General features: G+C 39.5%; 1 protein-coding gene across 10 annotated transcripts in view; it reads right to left on the bottom strand.

Moving 5' to 3' along the window:
* Window positions 1-19,720, bottom strand: part of ARID1B (AT-rich interaction domain 1B) — a 432,896-nt gene that overhangs the window by 104,358 nt on the left and 308,818 nt on the right. For all 10 annotated transcript variants that reach the window (XM_059714373.1, XM_059714361.1, XM_059714369.1 and 7 more), the window contains one exon: window positions 7,621-7,710. In XM_059714373.1, the coding sequence (XP_059570356.1) occupies window positions 7,621-7,710 (90 nt within the window). The remainder of the gene's footprint in view (window positions 1-7,620; window positions 7,711-19,720) is intronic.

Below are 19,720 nucleotides of genomic sequence, written 5' to 3'. Positions count from 1 at the left end.
TTAAGGAGTCCTGGTGTTGGCAATTGTATGAACTCTCTGATAATAATTCAGTTCCCCTCTCCTAACCTCAAATAAAATTCCAATTAATCTTAAAAGATAAACTATTAATTAAAAAAATATCATTTAACATCAGCCAAAAAAAAAAGTAATAGCATGACCAGCTGCTAGTATACAAACTTTACTTGAAAACCTGATTTTGGATTTGGATTATACTAGTATCATTTTTATCCCAAGCCCCGCTTTGGTGGACTGTGCCGAGAATGGCTTCTTTCTGAGAATGGCTTATTACTCCTAAAACATTCCCCTACCCTTCCAATCATTCTTGCACAGAGGCAATATTGCCATATATTTAACTCATGCCACAACTAATTAGCTCAGCCCAAAGCTGAAGCAGCTGGGAAGGGGAATATACTTGATATCCAAATCTAATCTGAAGCCCACATCCATCCATTGCTGAAACTGGCATTTGGATCCTTTAAGAATTAAATTAGTTTGTCACTGTGTCATCACTTTGAATATTTTAAAATAAAAAAGTAACAGTCTGCACTTAACATCTGCTATGAACCTAAGCCAAACACCATTAAGACTTTAAGGGCCTAAAAAGAAAAGCAGAGACCCTGTATCCCAACTACCTTGATTATTTATTGTATATCATAAGCATTTTTGTTCTGCATTTGTACGGCACCTAGCACAATAGAGCCCTGGTACCTGATTAGAGCTCACAGATACTACATCCAATAAATATAATTGATAACATTATTGAATGTAGACTGTACTCCATCTTTGTTCATTCTATTCCATTTCTTCCAACTTCAGGACTTCAAATAAAAAATTAAATTAAATGGAAGTAATCAAAGCTGTACTGTCACACTTATGCTCAGTTCAAAACTACTCTGACTGTTATAGTCAAAGTAACATGGTACCAATAAAAAAAACACTAGACAGACAAATGATGACCTTCATCTCCTTAAAGACTGTGGGTGAATTTACTGTTACAAGATGAGAGCCTATCAGTGCTGTCAGAGTCCAGAGAGTGCAATGCAAGCTTCCCCTATACAATTCTGCCAATTATTTGATCAATTTTTTATATGCTTATGCGTAATCTTTGAAAGAAGCAGGGAAAGGAGTGTTGAGATTATTTTGCAATGCCATTCAAGTTAAGGAAAAATGCTTTATGGAGCATCCTCATAATAAATAAGTGCTTCTAAAAATATGCAATGTTTCAACTAACACTTGCTGTGTGCGTCTTGCATGGAAGTTTTCTGGTTATTTGGAGTACAGTTCAATTAATGCCAGGTTGCCAGGCATAAAGACTTTTACCAGGCTGGCATGCCGTTTGTGAACACTTGCTTGAACTCAGTTTTACTGTATTGACCCACTTGGATAATGGTCTGAGGAGAAAGCATCCAAACATACCTGTAGCTTTGCACTCTGTTACATGTCTTGAACGTCTTCTGTTTCAAGAGCCTGAAACACTTCAGCCTACATCAAGTAAACTTATTACCAAGTCTGATTTAACCTTAAGTGGTGTCATCATTAACATGGCAAGCAGAAGAATTTTAATGACAAAATCAATGACAGAGAATAAAAATCATTTTATTCTCTGGCTCCTCTGTGCTCTGAATGGATCCCAAATCCCCAAATGAGAACAAAAATGTAATCAGGGGGAAAAAGTCTTTTAAGATCTAAAACCAAACTACAGTATCTTTTTTGTTGCAATAAGAGTTCTTTGATCTATCTTTTCCTCTTTTTCTTCAAGAAATAGAGTTTAGTTTCTATCATCAAATGTCAGTATTAAACCACGACACAATCTAAGTAGAAAAATTAAAGACAGATTCTGAGATTGGTATTTATGCATTCCAAGCAAGTAAAAATTAAAGAAAATATATTAATAATAACCAATATTAATAATAAATAAATAAATAAATAAATTTTATTAAAAGAAAATAAATGATGGCGAAGTTCAGGTGCTGACAGTGTACAGATGAGGGGAAAAGTGAAAGGGAATAAAAAGAAAACCTTACATGAAGCTAATGAGCAAGTCAGGAGCTTGTAGTTACAGAAATTCAGTTTGCTGTTTAGTTTTTTTTTGTAGGAAAACAGACAGAACATCAAAATGTCTGATTACATTCCATCTGTTCCTATCTCTTGCAAGATAACATCTCTGCTGCCAAAAAGACATTTAAATTTATTACATTGCAGCTATTGATAAATATAATTTCTATGAAGATCTAATGCTAAATCAAGACTAGATGTAGAGATAAAGCTTACAGAGGGCTGTGTCAAACAGGTCCAGATTTCACTCAGCGCTTCCAGATTTTCCGCCAGCGGGATTCTAGAAGGCTGAATTTTCTCACTGTTTTTCTTCGCAAAATGGCTTTTAATGGAATACACATTTGTATCACAACCCTTCCCCTTCCCTAAAGCGGACCAGGTAAACAATAGGAACAAATAAAGCTGGAAGTAGGAAGAATGACAGAACAGCTACTGGGAGGAGGTAGAAGAGCAGAGGAAGGGTACTGTTCAACAATTTCAGGAGATCATACTCTGGGCACCTTCCATGCAGATCTGACAGGCACAGAATGGTGCCATGAAACTGCCTCCAGCAACAGAATACATTTTCCAGCACATCACAGCAATGGCAATGGCATCAATTCTGCTTGCAATCCATGTCCAAACAGAAAAGTTCTCAGTGGTCCTATTTTAGCATATCTCAAGGACTAATTAAATCCTCATTACTATCTTCTAATTATTCCTGTGCTCTGGGATTTCACTGAGCAAGTCCCTGATGGTACATTAGATGAAAAGGGTTAAATAACCTGTGTTGATTTTGAGACTCCAGATCTATTTCAGACCTTTAGCATATCATCAGCATTATCATGAATATTTAACTACATACTGCTGTGAAAACTATAACGGGAAAACAATTAAAGATTTTTTAAAAATTAATTCTGACCCATATACATTTGCCCTAATAAATAAGGCTTCTTTAAGTATTCCCATTATGAGAATATCTGTGAGAATAATGGTATGAAGCTATTTACTGTTTCCATTATATTCAATGGTTTTCAGTTCTCAATGTACTATTTTAATATGAATAAGACTCAAGTTTTGAACTCTGAGTATTTAAAACACATTAACCTGGAGTAGAGGAATTTTGTTGGCTCTGTTAGTGTATAGGAAAGAATGTATGCTGAGCTAAAAAGAAAAGTCAAATTCAACACTGTCATAAAGCAGAATTTTCTATTTGTTTTGTATGGATGTGCATGTACACACACTAAAATTATTAGACTATGGTAAGAGAGTGTGCAGGAGCTAATCATTAGGACAGGGGCAGGCAATTATTTTGGGAGGAGGGCCGCTTACTGAGTTTTGGCAAGCCATTGAGGGCTGCATGATAGGTAGCCAGGGGAGATAAATTTTAATTTTCTAAATTTTTTTAAGGGCCCCGCAGGCCAGATAGAAAGGCCTGGCGGGCCGCATCTGGCCTGTGGGATGCATTTTGCTCACCCCTGCATTTGGACAAAGGATGGATGGTTGGGAAGCCAATTGCCTATTCCCAGCTCTGGAATTAATTTACATTATGACCCTGAGCAAGATGCTTCAGGTACAAGGCAGATAGAATAGTGGTACTGATATCCACCAATATCAGTATTACCTTTTATGATACAACTGTTACAACTGCGTGATTCTCTAGCAACACAGGTGCTGCAAATCCACTATAACTTCAACATTCTTTCATTCAGGATTACAGATACAGTGACTTAGCGAACTTGTACTGCAGAATCAGGCAGACATAACAGTTACTTTCTAACTGCTGATATGTTTTTCCTGCAGTAGCTCTCTCCCACTTTAAAAAGTGGTATATTTGACCATAGCCTCCAGCCAACTTCGCAGAAAAGGTGCAGCTGATTTTGAAAGCGTCAGTTACTGTGTGGCCAGTTTAATGGAACTGGATTTTGGAAATGTTGCAAGCCCACAGCCTACACTTACTTCTAATGGTGTTGTGGATGCTCAGTGCCTCTCAAAATGACACACCTAAAAACAGACACACCCAAAATTGGGAGACAATTGGCCTTTACCCTCAGTTCATGCATTTATAAAATACGTATGATACTATTTACTTCACTATCACATAGAAGGAAAAGGAAATTAAAGCAATTAAATGTCTGCAAAGAGTTTTAATTTTACTGCGTGGAAGTAGACATAATTCTGTTCTTATTTATACTAATGCAAAACTGGAGTGATTCTGGAAAAAAACCCCCAATGATTGAGGACATAATTTGAGCTATCCAGCAAAAAATTATGATTGCTACTATAATGAAGTTTCCATTAGAAAAGATATGCAGCAGCTACTTCCACACAATAGCACAACTTGCGTAGATAACAGTTAGGTAAAAACAGAAAAAGTTCCAGTGTCTTAGTATCAAATCTAAATAAGTGCAGATCCAGGAATGCAAACAGAAATGTGCTGCATGAACTGCTTCTGCTGATCCTGAGCCAGGTACAAAGGAGCTGCAGCCTCAATAAGATATGAAAGATTTTCAAAATCGTTTAAAAAAATAAAAATAACATTTACACTACATTTAAAATAGAAGATAAACTACATCAAAAGTAATTGAAAGGCCTGGTAAACTCCAAACCCCTAGAAATTCCTACTGCTACACACATACACACTCTCTCTCTCTCTCTACATATAAAAATGCCTGGTCGCTTGATACTGTACTCTATGATAGGGGATGTATAGCCTTAGGCTGGCAAACATGAGAAATCCCAGCTGGGTGCTGAGTAACCATGAAAAGAAGGATAAAATACAATCAAACACTTTCGTAATAAAATAACTAAGTTTAAACATAGTAGTTTAAGTGTGGCATTTCAGCAGTCAGAATGGCTGTACCTTGGATCCTACCCTGTCAGTCAAGCTCTGGAGAATCTGACTAATAATATATTTTTCGAGTGTTGAGAGTATGGGATTCCATTCAATAAACCATTAGAAGGCTTTTGTTCATTCAGTCATTTCTTCAAACAAGGAAGGAAATGTTATGTGAAGTGCTAGAAGGAACAAAAACACCTTATCCTGAACTGGAGGATCTCTTGGTGTTTTTTTGCTGGAAAACATTCATATCAGTGCGCCAAGTGTTTAAATTACTGTAACAGATGCCTGCGGATCAGGTGTCTTCAGCAGCAATGATTTTCTGCTCAGGTTTTTATCAGTAAATGACAAGTACCTTCCCTTTGAGTCCCTACCTCTTCCTCTGCTTCTCTTCTCCAAGTTCAGTGGAAATCAGTTCAAGCAAGCAAAGGAATCAACTAATATAACAGCCTTTTTAAAAGGTGAAGTTTTCCATTTCAAAGGAACCTCTAATCGATGATAGGGCACAAAAGGGAATGCACGCATGTTTATGTGCGTACCGCAGACTTTATAGAAGCTTTGGGGAGCATGTTCTGCAAAATCAATATGACCTACCTAGTTACAAATTTCATATCTGCTGCATGAAACAAATGGACATTTTATACAAGCTGGGTCACAAGGACTATTGTGAGAAGCATGCCAGAAACCTCAATGTATAATCAAAACAGAAAAACAAAGCATGCTGCATATAAACAGTTAAAGACTATTAAAATACTTCCAAATTCAAGTGAAAACATGTTCTTTATATTATACCTACATAGGTCATCCTCCATGTGGGAAGAACAGACTAATATACTTGTTATATCCCAGTTTTTCCACCTCTGTCTGCTAGTTTAGCTTTTTAGTTTGGTAGCTGTCTTTTCCTTTATTTCAGTTTTGATCCCCCTGTTCTTAATGATGGTTTCAACCACAGACTGCCATCTAATTTCCTTCTAGAGAACTGATCCATACATTCACCCCCACAAGGAAATTAAAGCATTCTGCTCACCCGTGGCCATTGTTAGCCCATCCTCTGAAGCCTTATAGGGTACACAACACTGAAGAAATAAATACAGTTGGGCAGCTCCACGTGCTATGCTTAGATCCAACCATCACAAGAAATGCACACAGCTCCTGAGAAGCATGGGTCCCTAAAGTCTCAGCTTGACCCCTTCCCACTATCTTACGACAGCCTGTCACATGCAATATTCTGCATCAGTCTTTGGTACCAAGGTTGTTCTTCTTCCACCAGACATGGATCACACTAAAGAATTGTTAAGGTGGAATTGAAGCTCTATGCAAACAACAACCGTATGTAAAGGTGACCTGGAAAGTAAATATGACAACTAAATTAAACAAGAGGTAAAGAATATTTTGTGATATCCTTTACTGGAGCAGCTGCATGACTGGGAGATCTGTTGGACAAGCTTCTGGGCATCAAGTCTGCCTTTCTTCAGGAACCTACTACAAGGAACCTTTCTTCAATACCAAGGTAACTTTAATGGGAGCACTTAAAGCATTAATTTGTCTTTATCGCCTATTGTCATATCTGCTTTGCTAACCAGTTGCTAGTACTGAGTTTACTTGCATATCATGTGCACTGCTCCCTAAAAAATGGCCCTCCAAAACTGGGACTCATGCTTTAAGTAAGGAAACTGCTTTCCATACCGGATTGGAGGTATAGGGATGTTGTAATTGTTGCTGAGGGCTGGGTCCATATTGGGCTCCAGCTGCCTGCAGGAGAGGTGGAGTCTACTCTTCAAGGACGGAGTCTATTCTGTAGCTCAGACTTTAACCCCATCACAGCTGATGTCAAACTAGCAGCAGCTTTTCACTTTTTGGTTAAATATTAATCTGTGGCATTTGCAAGGAGAGACAGTGATACTGATGCGCAGACTCCATTCTCTGCTCAACATGGGACATGTATTCAGCCATGGCTCTGGAAAAATCACTCTCCCCATTCTGCCTCCCCAAAACAAGGTGCGTGGGGATGTGTGGTGTACAGAAAAATACAGTGCATTTCAATCATTGTGTAAACAAGGCCTTTCATTCACTGGCATTCTATCTTATAATCAGGTTATGAAAATAGCCTATAGTTATTTTATCTTATAATCAGGTTATGAAACTGTAATAAACTCCCCTCTTAGGGCAGTTACATATAACACAGTTAAAAGATAAAGATCCCTGTCCCTAAGATAAAGATTTATCCCATTCATTGATGAATGAACCCATGCTGGCTAAAACAGCCCTAGTCAAACAGGGTTCTTGCTAGCAAAGTTTTATCAACAATGTGTTTAGGGTCCAGTATTTCTGGTGATAAAGGAGGGAGGTAGACCACTTGACCCAACCAGTCTATTTCCTTCTTTAAATGGAAGGTGATTTTGAATTTCTACCTATAGCTGGCCAGAGATCAAATTCCATGTTAAATAACCATCACGTTTCTTCTGTTTTGGATTCTCAAGAACACTAGTTAAAATTCTGCAGTACAATCCTGTCATGCTGTTGACAGTATTTTAAGAACTCCTTGCTTGCAACAGTGCTTTGGTTAAATCCTGTTACTCATTCACTCCCCCTGGAAAGGACCCCCCGCCCAACCCCAAACTCCACACAGTCTGTTACAATAGAGACTGTAATTTTTTTACTAGGTAAAAGCAAGGGAAATTCTATCATGTCCACATGCTGCTGAGAATGAAACAAACATTTGGCACAAAGTAAAACACCTCACAAACCTCGATCTTGTGGCATTGGTGACTGGCTCAAAGCAGGATGGGAGCTGGATTCTGACTGGCTGCCAGAAGGTTGAGGTGGCATCTGACTGCCTGCAAAACACAAAGAGAAATGACTTCCCTTTAATAGTGCGATGTACAATTCAAACACTGCTGCATCTTTGAACCGCTGAACATCAAAGAAAAATAACCAACAGTATGCAATAGAGATACAGCTCAACAGGTCTCCCTTTTTCACATTTTCTAAACCCAAGCAGGAAGCATGCATAAACATATTAAGCAACAGGCATGCCGAAATGTTCAATTTCGTATTGAGTGAGTTCCCAACCTCACTGACATGATCCAATTTATAGCTGCAAATCTCCTGACACGTATTTCTGTTAGAGAGTTTAACAAAATCCAAGTCTGCTGAACAATAGGGCTCATCCTGCCGAGCTTGAACTGGCCTCCAGCCAGGCAGACATGGATTGCTGCCAAAAATATTACCAATGAAAAATTCAGTCAATACAGAAATGACTAACAACAACAGTATAAAAAAAAAATCTTACACTGAATCAGTGGATTTGAATGTCCATGTGTAAAACAAGAATAAAAAACCAAATGGATACATGGACTGAGAGAGAAGTGGGGAGCGTCTGTGAAATCTGATAACAGAATGGAGAATCTTATTATACACAAAAAGGCACCGGGGCAAATAAGAATGCCATGGTACTTTTAATGTCCATGCAAATCGGATACAACCCACTTTTAAGGTTTTGTTCAAAAGACTCATAAAAAGTGAACTCTACATAAATTGCGGTTTATTTACCCTGAAACGATGAAGAGCTCAAACACTGTCCAAATTTTCAGACCCAGGAGGCTGAGAATGTTAGGTCAGCTCCTTCAATGCTATTATACGGTAAAGCAGATGCTTACTGTACTGATGAATGACACTTGAGAGCCACTTCTCTGGGTCACATCTCAACCCTCAACATAGCGTTAAGTGTGTAGGGCCAAGCAGCAACCCTTGTGCTGCTACAAGATGGCAACTGCCAAGTAATCAACCTGCCACAGCCTAAGGAGGAATGAGAGCAAGTCTCAGATGTCTCCTGGGACTTTCATTCAGTGCTGATTTTGAGACACATCTGCTCTTGACAGCCAAAGCAGCTTGAGGACCACCTCAGGTTAGGCAACAAAAATATACTTTAGGCTTTCAGAAATCGCTGATGCCTAATGTGGTATAAACAGCAGTAGACAGATTTTTATTCCTTACCCTTAAAAATGTACAGATTATTCTCAGATTGTTTTTCATTTTAAATACTAGGAATATAAAAACATGGCACAGATTTGTGTGTACTTAGCGTCATTTCCTTTTGCTTAGCTGCCAGCCTTTTTAATGGATAAAATGAAAATCCGGTGGTTATTTCTGGAAACATAAGTATGGTCTAAGGACAGCCTGTAGGGGTTGCTCTTTCCTTAAAGCTATGAAGTGCCAAACGTCATAGACAAGTGAAGTATTACATACTTCTTCTGCCCGTGCACTGCCTTGTTTCAGAGCAGCCATTTCAGTGACTGGGTACAAAAGAAATATTAAATAAAGAGCCAAGGCACAGAAATAAAAACTATAATTTTAAGTATAAACATTGTCAAGCTATTTGAATGAGGAGAGTTTACACTAAAGCACATGAGGGATGACATTACTATGAAAGGATGTGACAACTGTCTTATTTCCACAATTTGCAAGAGGCAGAATTCTTCCTCCAAAAGACCAAACCATGCTGCTACTATGAAACATTCAGTGCCTGAGGCCTTGGATCCACAGACCATTTAGGAAGTCTAAGGCCTATGAGAATAAAATACTGACTTCTTTTTTGATGTCACTCAGGAGTGGGCTGTAGCAAGACAGTAAGTGCCTATATTATAATGAACACTCCTGCATGACAGAATGAATTCAGTGACTCAAGACTGTAAACAAACGGTAATTCCATGTTAACACATGACACTACCACTTACGCTGCATATGCCTGGGGCACTGGTATCAGACAGACTATTTCAAGTAAACCTAGAGCATGCCTCTGAAAACCATAGAAGTCTTTATAGTTACAAAAACAGGCAGAGCTATCTCTGGTTGCCTTGTGCAGCCCCCAAATGACATCTCCTTCAGGAACAGGATTGGCAGTTCCTCTAAAAACTTCATACCTTTAGTCTGAGCCATTTTAATCTTTCCAAATCTCTAATTTTTTATGTTGATAATAATGTCAATCGCTGAGCAAGAATCTTATCCTGTATATACAGACATACAAGCACAGTGCAGGCAAAAGCAAACTTTAGAACTGTGCGTATGTGAATTATGTAGTACAGAAATCAATTTCATCTGCATCATCTAGAAATGTGAAGTCAGGAGTTTTTCAAATTAAATGAAATGACTGGCACCTGCATACATTTATACTACTATGTTATTTATTTATTTAAAAGGGTACTTTTGAAAATTCCCCACTATTAAATGAAAACTTCAGAACAAATTTTGCTTGTGACAGAAGAAAATTATTTTTGTAAGTAATATGCAGTTGACCCAAAACTATGAGCCCTAAAATAAAATATTAGCTTGCAACAGAACCATACATTTTACTAAGAAGTTTTGGTTCTTGTGGATTAGGTATGTGTTATGTGCACAAGTATACAAAAGGTTGCAAAACTACTGCTGGATACTGACCATATGTTTAACAAAAAGCAACCAAAATGTTAGAGTATTATGGCTGTCACTTTATTTTGAAAGGTGATCAGTAAAAGAAGAGAGTTCCACTTAAAGGTCTTCTTAAACGTATTCAGAGCACTTAACTCCTATTTTTCCATCTAACACCCAGTCACTAGGAGTTGATTTCAAAGAGAGTTAAGCACCTAAGTTTCTGTTGGGACCCAAGTCTGTGCATTTTTGATATTTCTTTGTGATATAATAAGATGACCTTCAGGGTTGGTTGGTTGTTCTTTTTTAAAAAAAGCCTGTGTCTTATTATTCTTATTGGACTGTGATAGCAACGATCGGCAGCCCTCCACTGTATTAGGTGCTGTACAAACACAGAATAAAAAGGAAGTCCCTGCCCCAAAGAGCTTACCATCTAAGTATCAAGGAAGAAAAACCTAATTAATGGTCAGAATTAGAATTAATGGAGAGAAGTGGTTTGAATTCCAGAGAATCAGAACTCTTTATTCCTGTTCCCCCAACCACTGTTTAATAAACACAAGGAAGAAAATCTTTTTGGTTTGGTTCTGCAACAGACAATGTGTGAGTTAACTTAATGGGGCTTTGTGCCAGTCCTTCAATTTAAAAATGTTTATGTTCCTAGTATACATTCTTGAGACTTGAAAAAGTGCTTCAGCAAGGCTAAGATCAGACTTTATATGCCAGATACTTGAAAGGTAAAGAGCAAGCAGAAAAAAGAAATGCAAAAAACCAAAAAATTACTCTTAAAAATAAATTATCAACCAACTAATTCACACTCCTTTCAGACCTTTATGCAGCAAAAAGAAACAAGAATGGGCACATTTTCTCTGAAACGCCTTTGGGGAGACCACTTTCAATACTATATTAGCATATTTTTCTATTAATTTTGGAAGACAAATTGCAAAGAATGAAACAAGTATTTTATTTAACATGAATACAACTATTTGGGGGAGAAAACGCAAATTATTTCCCTGACAACTGTTTGATCCTTTGACTCAATGGAATATGGATGGAACTTTCAATAGGGCTGACGTTTTCCTGTGGTTTTGCATAGTACTATCCTACAGTGATAAGATATTCTGAGAGTTTATGCATGGTGAACACTACTGTACACATTGTTACATTTTTATTATGAAAAATCACAGCAAACAGAATAGCACATGTAACACTAATAGACAGTGACATGCTATTATATTACACTAGATCTAAAATAGTATCAAGTAAATCTTAATAGTAAGAGTGCCATTCAAATCAATAGCATTGCATACTAGCACAGTGTGGAATGCAACAGATATAAAAAACTTCATGAAAAGCAGCTACTGATGCATGAACAAGAGAACCTTTAAAACCTTAAATACTGTCTTTTTAAATTTGTTGTGAAAATTCCAAAAAATGAGAGCCTGGGATATATGACAAATGCATACTGGATTACCTTTTTAAAAAAATAGTTAATTCACAAGTACAAAGGGAAGACATTATTTTCAATGGTTAATAATATTGTGACAGCCTGTATTACCATTTTCAAATAAAATTATGCTAAGCTTTTTTAAATATTTTGTATGAGAATGTGCATCTGTGTTGGAAATAGAGGCTGAAAAGGTTAACTTTTCTCTTTCAAACAAGCTGGATTGAACAGTTGGGACACACCTCTTATACTGCAAAGGTAGAAAGAGGGGATTGCATTAAGAGTAGAGCCATTAAATTCAAAGTTAACAAAGGAGTATAAATTCCTCAGAGTCAAGATGCAGCAAGAAAGAGAAAGCACTTGATCAACTATAGAGGAGGGACCATTATGATTAATTAGGGTCCAAACCTATATAATGCTGCACACATGCTGCAAGGTGCAGATGGCCCTCAGTTCCCACCAATGTAATAGGAGTGGAGGATTCTCAGTATCTGTAGAAGATGCTCAACACTTTGCAGGATTCTGCCCTTAAAAAGTGATTCAAGAAAGCACTTAAGTGAGAACATGTTCCCACATGTGAAATAAGATGGAAAGGATGGGGATTAGTACAAGAACCAAGAGGTGGATAAGGAACTGGCTAAAGGGCAGACAACAGTGAGATGTATTGAAAAGGGGACTATCAGGCTGGAAAGACATTACTAGTGGAGTTTCTCAAGGATTAATCTTCAAGCTTTCATTAGTGAGTTTTGCACAGGAAGTATGATTATGCTAATGAAATTAACTGATGACACTAAATTTGGGGGCACTGTCAATACAGGGGAGGATCGAAATATTTTCCAAGAAAAACTGAATGACTTTACTCTATTCCCTAATATAACTGGAATGGAATTTAACAACAAAAGTTGCAAGGTTATGTACTTAGGAACTACCATATTTATTTAAATATAAGACAATCCCCAATACTTAGATCCTATATATGGAAAAAGTATAAATGTTATAATTTTCCAGGTACAGCCTCAAGTATTGGAGAGGTTGTCTGGAATCCCACCCTCCCCCTGGCTACAGCAGGGAAGGCAGTGTTGGGGGGGGGGCAGTCAGGTGGCCCCCTTGCTCTCTGCCCCACCCACTTCTCCTCCCTGCAACCCCCCCCCCCAGTCACCTGTACCCCGCCACCTCCAGCTCCCAACAGACTCTTCTCATCCCCTAAGTCCTTGCTGTCAGATGCTGCTCAGGCTGCGCCATGCTGGAGCACAGCACGTGGAAGCTCAGCCATTGCCTGGCCATGAAGTAGTGTCAGTGTTGCTGATTGGCCAAGTAGGGGAAGGAGTGTCCATGTGCTCCATGCCTGGGAGGGACCCCAGCCTGAGCTGGAGCTGAGCTGCACCTGATAGTAAGGGGGAGGAAGGGGCTACCCATGGGATGGGCAGGAGGTTGCTGTGGGTCTGACTCTGGCCCTAATCCAGGCTTCCTGAGCTGCCTACTCCCCACTCTCCTTCGTATGTGAACATAAGACAAGGGGCTTTTTCCCCCATGTTGATGGAGGGGAGGAGGGAGATGGGGCCTTATCTTCTATTTGAGTAAATACAATAATAGCAAGCAAAATTAGAGAGGGGATATGGCTGCTTTTTAGAAATTCATCAGTGGGTAAAAAACAGAACTATATAAACTAAAGGGCAACGTTGGCGAAAGAACTAAAGGTTATAAACTGGCCATGAATAAGTTTAGACTGGAAATTAGAAGACGAGGCCTAACCATCAGAGGAGTGATGATCTAGAACAGTTGGGCAGAAACCTGTTTCAATACATGTTTTGATAAAATTATGAACAAAGTTATATCACATTATATCAGTGAGACATGGACCCAGTGACTCAAGAGACTCTTTTGAATCCTACATTTAAAGGTAAGCATATACTTTGGAGCCATGCTAAATATGAACTTTCAAGATGCAATTTTAAATTAGCCTTCTGAGGTAGCTGAAAGGGAGGTGCAACTGGCCTTGACCTGCAAAGGAAGGATAGGTGGCTTAAAGCCCTGCCATGAGTTTCCCACTCTCTCCACTCAGCTTCCAGATCCCATGCTTACTTAAAGAGAGTAATATTTTTTCTCACGTTACCCGTGCTTTCCTAACAAATTAACAACACTTTTAAAACTAGCTTTAATATACTTTCTCTAAAATCCAATTTTACTTTGTTTCCCATATCCTCTTGCCTTGCCCCTAATCTGGATAAATACTTTAAGGCTTTTTATAAATTTGGTCAGTGAAGGTTATAAACAGAGGCCACTCGAGGTGTATCTGGAAGACAAGTTGCCAAATGTGCCCATGTGTTGCAGCCCCTGTGTCTAAGTGCTTGTGTCTTGATTTAAGTTTACAACAGAGGAATCTGAATTGCTGTTGTGTTGCCTTGCAAGTACCCCACAAATATTACAAGCCCAAGTGGGCAGAGAGCATAGTGTTCAGGTTTTGGGCAGAGAAACCTGTGACTAGCATACTTTTTGATGTTCAGTAAAGAAAATCAAAACTGCATTAAACAATTGGAATTATTAAAACATCTGAATCTTACTAAGTAACCTCTTCCTACAGCTGGATGAAAAAGTACATTTTCAACTGTTTAAAAGGCATCTTTATAATGGAATTATTAGTGATAACTACAACAGATTTCTAATGCTCATCTCTCGGACCATGTTTCAAGGGTATAGGTTGTAGCTGTATTGGCCTAAGGACATAGGCAGACAAGGTTCTTTGTAAAACTGATATCTTTTATTAGACCAACTAAGTAGTTGGAAAAAATTCTCTGCAAGCTTTCGGATACAAACACCTTTCATCAGGCTGAAGGGTGTTTGTACCTGAAAGCTTGCAAAAAAGAATTTTTCCAACTATTTTAGTTATTCTATTAAAAGATATTGGATTTACCCAAAGAACCTTGTTTCTCAGACCGTTGCGCTCAATACCAGCACTCACTCTGGCCCGCTCAGCTGGTAAGTTAACAATACTGGTTGAATGTTCTGTGATAGACCCAAGTGCGTCACCTTCAACTGGTTCACAGACATGAATACAAAAATCATAACTTGAATCCTGTCATTAATTTCAGCACAGCAAAAGTGGCTGGTATTACTTTCCTCAGCAGTGCTTCACTGCTCTCTTGGGTCAGGCTGGGCTTATAGACTAAAGCCAGAGGCCCTCAAATCTCATGATGCATTACACCCTGCTAAGTAGCATTCTGAAGTGAGGTTGCATTCCAGCTGATTTGTTTCTCTATAGCAGGGGTGGGTGAAATATGGCCTGCAAGCCAGATTCGGCCCACCAAGGGATTCTCTCTTGCCTGCGGCCCAGGTGCAGTCCCTTGGCCTTGCCCAGCCCAGGTGCGGTGGACACCCTGGGTTATGTCACATGCAGCCAGTCCCACTACCCCTGGACATGCAGTGGGGTGGGAGTGGTGCAGTGGCTGGACTCTGCATCCTGGCAGCCCCTGCAGTGATGCTTCCTTCCACCTGCTGTCTGACAGTGTCTCCGCCACTGCCGGACCTGGCCCTGCTGCCCAGGCACCCTGGCCCGCCCGTCCCACACCCACTGCAGGGAGTGCTGGTGGGTGTTGGGTGGACAAGCCAGGATCAAATAGAATCAGTTGTCTTCCTCCCCTAGCCTGCAACAGCTTACAAAAACTCCTAAAGTAGCCCTTTAGCCAAAATAATTGCCCACCCCTGCTCTATAGTAATGCAAAGCAACCGCAAATTCAGTTTTAACTGTCTGTTTAAGCCAAGTTTATAGCTGCTTTGTCACTGGAAATGTGCAAAGCAGTCAATGTCAGTGGATCTGGTCCTGAATTTCTACATTAGTTCTTTAAATATATCATCTTCTAAACTCACTGGTTTCTCTATTTCATATTAATAATCCTCCAAATGTATGTAAAATCAGAAACTGGTAACAATTCATCTGCTCTTGTCATAACACATTTTTGTTGTTGGAGTGTCAGAACCTTGCCTTTTTTCATGTTTGCATGGCCTCCACCATAGTGAGGCCTGATCTTGGTTGAGTCCCATGAGTACCACCGTAATAGAAATGCTAAATGATATTCAAACCCCTTGGTGAGGGGCAGGACCACTGGTCCCCTTGGCCAATCAGAGGTGAGGGGTGGGGTTTCCACCTCCTTGGTCAATCAGCAGCGAGGAGTTGGGGCTACTGGGTTCCTTGGCCAATCAGGAGCAAGGGGCGCAACCAACACAAAAAAGTCATCTTGCTCCTTCCCTCCCTCTCTGGCTGGCTCAGAACCTGGCTGTGCACTGCCCTACCTCTAGACACAGCCAATAGAATTGCAAGGACACATGATTGCCATGTATTTCCACCAATAAACTGAAAAACAGTACTTTTTGCAGTCCATTCCCCATTCAGAAACAGACAGGGGACAAAGGTTTTAAAAAATGGTGGTCTGGTATAAAACAGTACCAATGGCAACCCTGGTCTACCATGCTATAGGTCTAGGTTCTATTCCCAGGGGGCATGAAGTCTTCTTAATAAGAAGGGTTTTAGAGGAGTGGTTCTCAACCTTTTTTGTACCAGGACCCACTTGTAAATATTGATGGCCAGTCCTGATCCAGTGCCCCCACTCCCGATCTGTTGCCTCCTGCCTCTAACCCCCTAGTGTGTGGGACAGGGGGTGGGTGTGTGGGCTGGGGCGGGGGGGCGGTGTGTGGGGCATAGCGGGCCCCAAGTAGCCCCTCACAGGCTGAGATCTGCCAGCCTGCAAGGGAAAAGCCAGTTTCCCTGTGTTTTTCTCCTTTAAAGGAGAATCCATTTTTAAAGTTTGTTTGCAACCTTCTCATATATTCTTGCAACCCGCTTTTGGGTCATGACCCACAGGTTGAGAAATGTTTTAGAGGACTAAGAATTATTTATACCCCTTAATGGAAGCTGCTCTAGTCCTCACATAGCTGATGTTCCCCAACACTGAGAGAGGAAAGCAGCAGCAGGAGAATCTATTTGGTCTGTGTCCCATCCAGAGGTCACGCTCTGTGTTTAGACTGCTGAAGTAAGGCACAGGGGCAATTCAGGCTCAGGGAATTTTTCAGGCTTTTTGACAGCAAGCCCAAACAAAGCAAGCTGAGCAGTGTGAAATAAAGAGAGCCAGCGACAATTTTCAGCAGCTAACAATTTAGCCAAATCTAAATGGATTTTCATGAGATCACCAAAAGGCACCTTTCTGCCACAGGACTGTGCCTCTGCCAAATATCAAGCCTCACACTAAAAAAAACAAAAGTGCTATTGCTCTTCAAAGATTTTTTTAGAGCAGGAGGTATTGAATAACTTAAATTTAGGGGTCACTGCTTACTGCCCCATTCTAATAACTATCTGAGATCTGCAATTTCACCTGAAATCCATTTTGGGGATCAATTTCCTTGCACTTTCACCTCTGCCTAACTCTGTGAACATTTAATGCATGATTTCCATTAAAATGGGGAGATATCACAGCACTAGATATTGCTGCTAGAAGCCAGTCCCAGGATAGCAACCAGTTAAATCTTTTCTAATCCCTGTATTCAGAGATGGTGGCTGGGGGATGGGAGCACAGTTACTGACGAGAGCTCGTATTTCTCTCACCAGGCCAAATTAATAAAAACAAAACCTGGTTTCTCCTCCATGCTTTGCTATCCCTCCTCCTCCCCAGTAGTTTTCCTCATTCTAACATTTTTTTTGTTTGAGAAGCTTAATATTTGGCTGCCTTCTGAAGAAATGGGCACAGTGACAGATGAAAGACTGTATTCATCGTATAATTCAGAATAGGGGAAAAAAATCGACTGCTGTGCATTTAAGATTCTAACAACCTTGCAATTTTGTATAGTCGTTTTCCCCCACCCGTTCTTTTGAAGAAATCTGCTTTTATTCTGTTAATAACTAGCCACAGTTGCAGCAGCATGGATCCGATTAGCAGTTCTTATGCTACAAAGGGGAGGGGAAAAAAAAAGGCTGTGAACAGGGTTGCCAATTTGTCCACCTGGGTCCCCAGGAGAAAGATTAGATAAAGCGCTTGCTCCTTCCCCCCTTTTCCTCCCTTGATCACTGCTTCATACTAAATAGGCCTTTTCAAAGCCAAGCCACTGACTTTACTTTTTAAAAGTCTCATGTGACTGACCCACGCTCGTTTTCCTTTCTCTGTTGCCCAGAACATCCAAAGCAACTGTGCAAAGAAACAGTTCATTCACAGTCATTCTGTCTCACATCTACAGAGCTTATTAATTATTATTACACTTAAGTATTTGTATTTTTCTAAATTAGTATCATATAACATTTCCAAAATAAGACATAAGGAACAGGCAGTTCATATGTGACAAAAAACAACACACACTGTTTAAGTGTAGGGCCTCAGAACTGAAGAAAGGCCAGAAGTATGTACCTACCCAACTCAGTGTAAACGATGCTCATTAACTACAGGAAAGGCCTGTTCTAAGCTTTTTGCACCTCATTAGGGCTTCTTATCTTGCTTCTTAGAGTGCCTTATACCTCTCTAATAGCAGCCTTGAAATTGACAATACCAGTCACTTCAGGCTGCTTTAGAAGCCTTGAAATTGAGGGTTCCTACTAAGTTTCACCAACTATGCAGTTAAATGGGGTATGATTAAGTTAACAAAGTAGACAGGATGAGAAGTTCTTGTGCACTTCAGTGGTTTGTGCACTTAATTGATATGCAGACAGAGTTTGCTACAATGTGAGGCATAGGTAACAAACTGGGACCAGCATTGTGTTGTGCAGTTACGCGAATTATGCACTTATCTAATATGCATATTAAACTGAGTACCCTGCACAGGACAGTCCAATTTGTGAGCCAAATCCTGTAGTCCATACTGCACTTCTTATTCCGTCTTTTTTTCAGGTTTTTTTGGTGACCTAACCACTGAATACAGATGGATTCAGAACAAAGTTTAACGGCTTTAACATTTAGCCCTGTATGAATGCCTGATCCATTATTTTACATCTTTGTTGATGTGATAAAGTACATGTTCAAACTAGTGAAAAGAAATGTATTTTAATTGCTTTATATATTTCAATTAACCAAAATTTTAATTTGCCATTTATCCACGTTCTAAGCATTTAAATACATTTAACAAAAGATAAGGAAGTTGCCTTGCCTCTTAATATTGCATTTATTCTCTTTCCCAAAATGAAATCTCATCCTTCCCACTCCTGAAAGGTAAAACATTAAGAATTTAATTTAGGAAGTTAATGCAAGTTCTAGGGGAAAGGATTTTCATTATTAATGATCATTTTTAGACAGCACTTATAACTTACAAGGGGAGGTTTTTTCCTAAACTACTCTCAGTTATTTCTACTGTATTTCAGAGACAGAAAAGAACTAATGGAGAGCTAGGTATAGCTCCCTAGGATTTGCTGCCTAATACAAGCTGTTTTAAGTCACATGACAAAAGGCATAAATTGGGATTTCACTTATAATCTTTGGAAGCTTGGTATGAAAAATCAGGAGAGATACCAAAGACAGGGTAAAGCAGATTGCTGTGGTTCCCCTCATTCAATTTCTTCATTCTGCAGCTATTTTCATGTGGAAATAGTTCTGAATCAGGAGCTAGCTGCCAATAATGGCACTGCCCTATAAGTATAGCCAAAGGCTAGCCAGGATGCATTCTTGACTACTTTTGTGGGTCAGGACAGAGGCAGCTGCCCTGCATTTACTCAAAGGGATTATACCCCTTTTTGACAATCTCTTCCTTCTTTACCCACCGTTTCTGATCCTTTCTCCTTTTTCTCTGACTCCCACTTAATGTTCCTGCAGACAGGTGGAGATTTAAGCCATGCTGATATATGGTACTGGACCACTTAACTTGCAGCACCTGCTCTTCTTCCTCTGCTCTAATTCTTCAGCTTCCAGTTATTAAGAAATGTCACTAATCCCACCCCACCTACATGTGGAACAAGATCCTCTCTGAGAAACATCATAACAGATCTTATTATGAATAAAATACAGTGAGTGCACTCGTCAGAGAACATGCCA

The sequence above is a fragment of the Alligator mississippiensis genome, chromosome 1 (genome assembly GCF_030867095.1).
Source record: "Alligator mississippiensis isolate rAllMis1 chromosome 1, rAllMis1, whole genome shotgun sequence".
In the NCBI taxonomy this organism is placed as follows: Eukaryota; Metazoa; Chordata; order Crocodylia; family Alligatoridae; genus Alligator; species Alligator mississippiensis.
This window is presented reverse-complemented; position numbering and strand designations above follow the sequence as displayed.